The 9,851-nt window shown below is 28.1% G+C and overlaps 2 protein-coding genes across 2 annotated transcripts; one reads left to right on the forward strand and one right to left on the reverse strand.

The window, feature by feature from the left end:
• Positions 1-1,296: 1,296 nt before the first annotated feature.
• LOC132915817 (putative serine protease K12H4.7) lies at positions 1,297-3,727 on the reverse strand. The gene is made up of 8 exons (XM_060975602.1): positions 3,490-3,727; positions 3,239-3,420; positions 2,930-3,165; positions 2,714-2,849; positions 2,330-2,643; positions 2,123-2,255; positions 1,869-2,038; positions 1,297-1,796 (listed from the first exon to the last, which is right to left on the reverse strand). Exons 1-8 carry the CDS (start codon positions 3,688-3,690, stop codon positions 1,687-1,689), a joined length of 1,482 nt encoding a protein of 493 aa, XP_060831585.1. The 5' UTR covers positions 3,691-3,727; the 3' UTR covers positions 1,297-1,686.
• Positions 3,728-5,572: 1,845 nt separating this feature from the next.
• Positions 5,573-8,964, forward strand: LOC132915816 (solute carrier family 53 member 1-like). Its single transcript, XM_060975601.1, has 4 exons — positions 5,573-5,994; positions 6,473-6,564; positions 7,148-7,298; positions 8,122-8,964. The coding sequence occupies exons 2-4, from the start codon at positions 6,496-6,498 to the stop codon at positions 8,160-8,162; spliced, it is 261 nt and encodes an 86-aa protein (XP_060831584.1). The 5' UTR covers positions 5,573-5,994; positions 6,473-6,495; the 3' UTR covers positions 8,163-8,964.
• The last annotated feature ends 887 nt before the right edge of the window (positions 8,965-9,851 follow it).

Genomic DNA, 9,851 nt, shown 5'->3' on the forward strand with positions numbered 1-9,851 from the left:
AATTAATGAATTCATACATTGCTTTAATTTCAATTTTAATTTCTAAATAACTTTACTTTTTATAGAAAAGCACATCTATCTCAAAATCTTTTGAGGTGGATCGTTGACATTTTCTATAATATTCTAGATCTAAATTACACATATACATTTTGAAACATGTATAAAATCTTGTGTTTAAAATTCAACTAACTGTTTCTAGTAATTCAGCTAATTCTAAGTTAGAATATCAAAAATGTATATTGTTTTCCATTTACAATTCAAAGTTTACTTAGAAGAATGTATATTTAACATGAATTATAAATCTTTGTCCCAAATTTTTTCAAGAAATATGTATATGTATATCTAATATTCTTATAACAATATTTTGTAGTCATTTGACGAAGAAATTAGTAAAATAAAATATTACCAAATGCATATATATCATAACAAACGTTTGACAAATATTTAAAATCATTTTTTTTAGAAATAAAGTTTCATGTGGATAAATTTTCTTATATTTCATCTTCTTTTTAGCATTAAATCACCATCCATCCATGTATTCTGCTATATCATTTATGAAATAATTTGTAACTCCATTTAAAATGGAAACTTAAAAGAACATGGTGAACAATTCAAACGTTGCGTAGGAGAATTTTTAAGCGTGATTCATAGATAGAAAAACTAATTTATCCTACATTTATTGTTCTGTTATACAGTAAATTATTTACGACTACCTTGTTACGTAATGTAAATACCGTATACTGCAGTAGCGTAAGTCAAAGATGAAAGTTGTGAATGTAGGAGGATCACGAGTTGATCGAAGGATATGCCAAAAAAATGAGAAAGTAATATATGTATATGTATAATTACTGATCAAACGAATTCTAATAATTTTTAAACGAATTCGATACAAACTATTATAAGAATGTTTGATTATAATAGGATTGACAATATTTTATGAAAATCATACGCATACTCGGTTGATCAATATCTGTAATGGGCACCTTGGCCTCGCCTTAAAGGAATCGAACAAACTCATAACGAAACGATATTCGAAGATGGTACCGTTAAGGAAAGGCCGACGCTATACATATCAGAATCAAAAATCATTTAGTTATGGTGCTCATTTTAAGACACTTTGCACTTATTCAAATTCATGTCGGATCTGTTTTTGCAGATTTTAAAACACCTTAATAAATTATTTATGTTTAGTATTATTTTAACCAGTTAAACATCTTTTCTCATGCTTGTCAAGAATAAAACATATATAATTAATAGATATGTATTTAATCATTGACTGACGTAAGATATTCGTAGTAAGTTTGTACATGTATTTATTTAATACTTCAGTAATCTACAAAAAATTGTAATAGTGCCATTATGGGCAAACTTGTTTAATTGTATCTATACATGCATTCTAGTTGTTTAAACATAAACACAGAATGGTGAACACTCGTGTATCTTCAGTAACTTGTTATGTACGTACATAGTTAGTTTTAGTCTTAGTTATGCACGAATTGTTTCAACTAAAAATATTTATGTATCATAATTGTTTCACAGAAGTTCATAAAGGAAAATACAAATTGTTCAAAAAGTTAATAAGATAAATTTAATTCTTTTAATACATCATTTTTGTTTAAAAAAATAAAAAAACTACTTATCATAAAGTAGTTAAATGTAGCACACACAGCGTTAAAAATATCATATTTAATTATGCAGCCATTCATCTATTAAGTGTCCAACCTCAACTCTGGCAGCTTTCAACTGAAGTGGATCATTTTTGGAAGGAGGATACATGTTGGCACAATGAGCAGTACCTATGGTCATAATAATAAATAAATTTTTTGTATTACACGAAAAATGAAAAATTTCAATTAATATGTACACACCATCAATATAAATGACAGGTATTTGCGGATTTGCTGATTTTGTAATTCCCAAAACATGCCAAGGATCAATTGATCCATGTACAAATACTACATTTGTAATCTTTAAATCTAATCCTCCATACAGAATATTTGTTCTATTCACTGCCGAATTCAGCAAATGAATATTGTACCTGTTAGAATACGGAAATGTTATAATTTTATAGCTAATGATTTATCATAATTGAGAAATGTATTTATCGTAATTTTAAATAAACCTTGGGCCAAATATATCAATGCATTGTTGTACAAAGAAATCTACTGGGAAAGTTTCACTAAATAATTTTGGGCGTGCTGTCGAAGTTTGAAAGAATCCAAATTCTGTACACGTTTGGTACGTCCATTGACGTCCTACAAGAAATATATTTTAAAATACAATAAATAAAAATTAAAACAGCAATAGTATAAGTAAAAAAATACATTACCCCCTTCTGCTTCTTCGCTAGCCCATGTTATGTTCCGAAGTTTATGAATCATTTTATTATACATATAATCCAAACACTTTTTTTCTGATGCCTGTAATATTTTAGTGCTCAAAATTGCAAGTCTGTCACTAGCAATACCCAATGTTTCGTTCGTTAATATGTCGCAGGCACTATCGATAGTTAAATTAGCCATTGCGGAATTATTACGATTGTCTTTATTGTACTGTACAATACCAGCAAAGATGCTTGCTATTGTTTCATACAAATTCGAAATATCATTACGTTTGGTATGTTTGTTGATTGGATCACATAAACTATAAGTAAAAATAATTTTTCAATAATGATATATTTGATTTGTAAATGAAGAATTTTACTTTTACTTACATAAATATTTTAGCTATTCCTTGTTGACCGATAGGATGATGTAACATTATATGAAATTGTTTGTTTGCTTCTAGTATTGCATTTACACATGCTTCAGAATATTCTTTGAGGGCATTTTCAACAACAACAAAGTATTCTATAAAGTATAATTATTAATATAAAACACTTCTGTTTTAAATAAAATATTTTTTATATTTAAGTGTATCTTATATTTACCCTGAAAATCAATTTCTGCTAATAAAGGACCACTAGCAGAAACAGCCCAGTGTACTAAATGAGGATATTTATTACGCAACCAAGCAGCTAATGATCCAGCATATGATCCTCCAAATGCAATCCATTTAGTACCAGCTGGTAACTTGTAATTAATATTCATGAATTCTATAAAGTAAGCCAAATCTGCAAGTGCCTGTTGCGATGAAAGATACATTAAATTTTTTACGCCAAGATCCCTGCAGATAACAAAAACGTAACATTATAACTTAAAATGTATCAATTATATATTTTATAAACAATGTTACATACGAAATAGGATGACTTTGTCCATAAAAGCGGTGTTCCACTTGAAAACATAGCTCTCCAAATTGCTTAGCATATTCGATCCATTGACCTTCTGCCATCCATTTAGCATTTGCTGCAGCTTCACCACTTATCATCAAAAATACTGGACCACCTTTCTTATAGTGCTCTCCATTTACGAAATATCTCTGAAAAAATAATAAAAAGATTTATATTACAAAATAAAAATTAAGAAATATTTAATATATTCTTATTACCTGTTGCCAAACACGCGCATCAGTTGGATCAAAGTGATCCAGAAACTGTGTAAACCATTCAGCACTTGGAAGTTCATGATCTTCAGATAAAATTGGAGCACCTAGATTACCATATTTGCTTCGACCCCTCATAAAAGTCTCCCATGATACACTATTATTTATAAAATTAACGAAGAATAATAATAGTAGTAAACGGTTCATAGTATCTTAGGTTTGGATAAACTATAAAATATGCATTCTGAAAAAATAAAAACTAAATTTATTATTTATATTACACATAAAAAATTAATATATTACGAATATTATTTTATCAATTTTATTCTCTAATAAATTAAAACATAACGATAACATAGTTAGTACTACCTTTTTAAAATACAAGTTGTCTTACATTTATTATTTACAGAAATGATATTTTTAAAATTAGTTCTTATAATATAGGCACTAATATTATTCTTGTACAAATTTACACGTGTTTTTTATATATGAGTACTACAACTTATTAACTTGAAACCATGCTTGGAACAAAATTCCAATCTTTCCAACATGATAAAACTAAAAGAATATAAATATAAAAAGCAGAGGAATGTACTTACAAATTTTATAGTAATGATAAGTTGTTCTTTCCTGTTTAGAGCTTCTTTTTCTTTATAGTACTTATTGAATAATCTACTTAGTTCGTTTTAATATATACAATATTTAGAGAAAACATTATAATTTGTAACGTTGATGTAATGAACAATTTTGCTGCTTTGCAAAGGCACTATATGTGTATTGTTAACTTGTTGACTTGTAGCAGCTTGTAGTACGTGCAGTCTAATATATATATATATGTATATATATATATATATTATATGTATAGCTGATATAGTATGTGCATTTTTTGTATAGCGCCCCTATAAAACGGTTTATTACCATAAATATATATATATGTATATCATATACACGAGTATAAGTTAGCAAATAAAAGCGCATAAATCATTTTACGAAAATAGTTCGTGAAAAAAAGACAGATACAAAAGTTCCAGATAACATTACCAAAAATGGCTCTAAATATATGAAAACATTTTAGATTTTAAATAAATGATACATGTAGTTAAAATATTATCAATGCAAACTGTGTAGTGTTAATTGTTAACGTAACTCGTAAGTACACTTATTTGTCTTGTATTACTTTTTGTTGTACTGGATATTAATTAGATTAAATATGTTATAATGAATAAAATCCAATTTTTTTTTTTCATTTGAAAAGAGTTACATTAAGAATCTTCTTCTATTATTGATTATACATACACATAATTACTTCTTAAAAGATAATTATCATACAATCTACAAAAACTATATTTTTAATGTTTTATACATTTTTCTACGCATTATACTATTTATCTTATGATATTATAATATTTTGTTTTTTATATATTTAATAGTTCCGTTTATATATATTTAAGTATATATTTGTGCATGTTGCAATCTTTTACAAAGTAGAAGATTGAATTCACATATATATTTAATAAAATCTTATTATTGTTATAACATTTAAAAATGCTTGACAAAATCGAAAAAATGTTTTATTTATATTAAAAATTAAATTCAAAGTAAATGTTAATTGAGAGAATATTCTGAGGGTAATAATATAATAAAAGATTGTCTCAATATCTGATAAAAAATACAAAAATCCACATAGCCAACTTCAAATAAAAATGTTCGTAATTATTTGTTTGCTATAGTTCTACTTTCTAATATATAATCAACTATTTGATGGATATAATTCGGTTAAAAAAAATAAAAATAAAACGTTTGTACAAAAACAATATACATATATATATATATATATATATATTTTAGGATATATTTTTTACATTCAATATGCATGTATACATATGTACGTAAACATATAAACAAAATCTTTTTTTGTAAAGTAAGAATCGAAATATGAATGCTTAACATTATAAACTGCATATAACTATTATAGATTATATACATATCACATATAAGCATTTTATCTAACTGAAATAAATCTTCGAGCGATGACATTATCAAAGGTATATAATCGGAAAATTCTCGTCAATCCTTACTATACAGATGGACACTAGAAGCTATCTATATTTGCGAAAAACGTTCTAAATTAAGTAATAAAAAGACTTGTAGCCGTCTAATGAATATCGCCTGTGCGTATGAAGAAACAATGGTGCTATGTGTCGTGTAAAGCTCGACAGTTAAACATAAGAAGTAAGAATAAAGACATCCATATATATGCGTCAGGAAGATGATACAGTTCCACTGTACATGCGAATGTGTGTGTTCAAGCGTCAGGGCGTGTCCAGGCCTGAGTTGAGGCAAAGGACGATTGGCAGTCGTTTAGAGGCATCTGGAAGAGTCGGTTGACAAGAAGCGTGCGTGCGAGTGGATTTACGAGGTCTTCGGAGTATAATACATGTGTATAACTGTTGTGTGTGAAATAAAGTGAATTATTTGAATTTCCGAATCCCTCCTATATCTTTACAATATGTAAGTAATAATAATTTATCATGAAGTAAACGAATTCAGAAAATATTGATTTAGTACTGCCGACAAAGGTTTTAAGTGCATTATATGTGTATGTGACCTCTTTCGTGGTTTAATTCCTTAAAGACGAGCGTGAAACGAAACATTTGATTAAATTGTTCATCTTTTCATTTTCTACTTTGCAATTATATTATCATAATATTTCACTTTGCTCATTTTATTATATTGTTATTTTTTTGGTATACGCTGTTCGTAATAATAAATTAATACATCGAGTAAATGTTGTTTATGAAGATATATAGACTATAGAAATAAAAAAGTTTCTTCAATTATAATGTATGATTTTCTCACTTTGTACTTCACTTATATATCTCATTCTTTTATGTATGCTTTATTATATACATAATTATTTTATGGAAATTTTTAATATTATATATTTATATCGCTTTAGCAATAATTTAAACGAATTTGTTTATTGCAGATTATTGCATTAATTGAAGCAAGATGAAGTTTGCAGAACATCTGTCTGCTCACATTACGCCTGAATGGCGTAAGCAATACATAAGCTACGAGGTAAAATAAAATAGCCTTGGAAATTAAAATATTTATATTTTAATTGTCTTTGTTAAAAATTTATTTCTATGCTAATGGAGATATACAGGGTGTTTCAGAATAAGTAGGAAATATTTTAGGAGTAGCTTCTGCATATATAAACAATAGAAAGACTTTATATAAATATATCTTACTTGAGTTTGTTTTCGAGTTATAGTGGATTTAATTTTTATTCTTTTATTTTGTATACTACATTATATACTGCTTTTCATAAAAGGTATTTGAGATGGTATTTTTATATTCCAATGCAAGCTTGCAGATATCTTACCAATGACTGTCTTACCATGTTTAAATATCCAGATGTAGTCTGTATTTGCTGGAAACTTGAGAAACACAATACTTGTCTACGGAAAGAAATATGAATTGCAAAAGAAAAACCGTTATAATTTGAAAAGAAAGTCAAATAGGACATATCCTCATATGAACTTTTTATGGTTTAGGTATACAGAAGCCACTCCCAAAATATTTTCTACTTATTCTGAGACACTCTGTACAATGAAAGATCAGAACACTATTAATTAAAATGATCTCTTTGGGTTAATAGGAAATGAAGGCAATGCTCTATACTGCTGTAGAAGAAGCACCGTCAGCTGAAAGTGTTGTTCGTGATATTTCGATCGCACCGATAGAAAGTTCTGATCAAACGCAAATTTTTCGTATGATGGGTGAAGAAGAAAATGGTGTACTCAATAGAGGTAAACGTAAAGTTGGTGGTAAACGACAAGCTACTAGTAAAGAAGACAAACAGGCATTGCTGAAATTTCCAGAAATAGTTGATATAGATATATCAAATGCCAGTTAAAAATAGTTCAATTGTTTTATTATCAGAACCTACGCAAAGCAATATTATTCCAAATTTAATGTAATTTTTATATAGGCAATAGTTTGCCAGAAAGAGTGCAGGTCGTACTTTATGAACAATTAATATTTCCTTTGTTCAAAATTGAAGATTGTGAGGCTGAACTGAACAAGTGCCTTGTATATATCCTGTTTATTAAACTATGAATTTAATAACTTAGTGTAAAGATATAGAAGGGATTGGGAAATTCAAATAGTTCACTTTATTCAACACACAACAGTTATACACATATGTTATACTATAAAGACCTCGTAAACCTACTCGCACGCTCGCTTGTTGTCAACCGACTCTTCCAGATGCTTCTTAACGACTGCTTGTCGGATTTACATGATTTGTCGAATTACTTAATAGAACCTTTAAACCTTATTACTTTATTTACATTCCTCTTAGTTTACATTCATCCATGACCTAAACCTTTCAAATTTCTTTCTACACAGTGCCTTCGTAAAAATATCCGCAGTATTTTTGCCTGTACTTACTTCAATTATATTTATCTTGTTTTGTTGTTGAAGAGTGTGCTGTATTTCGCATCCTTTATTTGTTGATAATATATACGTTCCAAGCAATGCGGTTGAATACCCGGCATCTCGCTGTGTCGGGCGACCCATTGCTGGACCATATCACGCATCTCGATTTCATCGTTGTTTCCTACGTCGTAGATTGTCCCTATTTGGAAACAGCTGTACACCCTCGGATATAAAGTTGAATAAAAGTGGCAGTTAAGCAGTACCAGGATGAAGTCTGCCAATACCTCACTGATGCTAAGGAGTAACACGATCCAGCTATAGCTTACAGAGTTTGTATTCTGTAAAAAGACAATAGTTCGTAGTCATTTATCAATTTATCATTTATCAATTTGTCATTTATCAATTTTGATAAATAACAAGAGATGTAAAAGACATGTAAACTGCGTAAAATTCTCGGAAGAATTAGAAAGAAGATATTAGTGTTAGAGAACAAAGATATATCACGATTATTCTTAAATAGATTGAACAAGGAGAAAAAGGAGAAAAAGAAGATTCATTGGACAATCATAAACAAAAACAAAAAATTATAACATACTAGAAGTATATTATAAATGATGGTCTTTGCAATTTGTAATGGCATACGGTACTTTCATTTTATTAATGATTGATGTTACTTTAATTACGAGGTCATTAGCGACAATTACATTTGATTATTTACATTAATCTGGGTTATTAATCACCTTAGACTTTCTATAAATTTTGGCATTTTATGAACCTTTTTCGACTTTAAATATGGTAATTATCTTCAACAAGGAATTTTAGTGCATATTATATTGTAAAATATATATTTACGATTTATAGATATATAATCTTTATTATCACTAGAATATAAAATATGGAATAATTTATTGTAATAATTAATATAGAATAATTTTTATTATATGGTATAATAAAATTATATATTTATTACTCAATATGTTTACGTTTATTATATATTTTTCAACAGATAAATAATAAATAGTTTTATTACACGTACGATTACATTTGTTTATGGAATATGTAATTTAACTAATGTATTAGTATTTAAAAACACATTAGTATAAATGTCTATCTTCATAAAAGATATAACTTGGAAAACACGAGGCTGGCACCCCGCTGGGGGTGGCCACCCACATGCTATATTTATTTTATTTTATTTTTTTTTTTTTTTATTTACCAATGAGATATAACACTTTACCAAATGTGCTTCAGGACAAATTGTAAAAAAAAAAAACAACATTAAAGAAAAAAAAAAGAAAAAAAATGTTTATCTTGAAACTTTTGTCAATCGATATTCAGCCGAGCTGAATTTGTTTCCTCTCCTATTGTTTCTGCAACCTCACTGCATTGAGTGTCACACGAAAATATGATGTAATTTAATGTACTAACTTGAACTATATAACTATTGTTATATAGTAATATAAACAGCAAGTTTCAATTTTCTTCGTTTGATAAAAGTGTGAGGTTTGATTGATTTTTAAAAATCTTTTGGTAAAAAAAGGTGGGTCATAAAGTTTAATATTATCTCGATGAAAGACAAATGAGGCATAAAGACGTATGAAATATTCGGAATAATTAACGAGGTACGTTACTTGTTGTTTTTGTTCGGTTCTAGTTCTATTAGGAACAGCGGTAGTGGTTGTTTGGTATCAAATCTTGTTATGTTATTTATTACCCTTACCTGGTGTCCGATTTTGGCTAGTTCGTCACATATGTTGCTTGTGTTTGTTTTTGGGTGTAGTCCTCTGATAACTGCTTTATAGCTTTTGTCAGTTTTGAGTTGGTAGGTATGGTACCCGGCGTTTTTTTCTTTTAGCACTTTTACCACTTTTCTGTAGGTTTCTGGGGCGTTGATCAGCACTTTTACCTGGTCCAGTTTTAAT

Source organism: Bombus pascuorum, unplaced genomic scaffold (assembly GCF_905332965.1).
Source record: "Bombus pascuorum unplaced genomic scaffold, iyBomPasc1.1, whole genome shotgun sequence".
Taxonomy (NCBI): Eukaryota; Metazoa; Arthropoda; class Insecta; order Hymenoptera; family Apidae; genus Bombus; species Bombus pascuorum.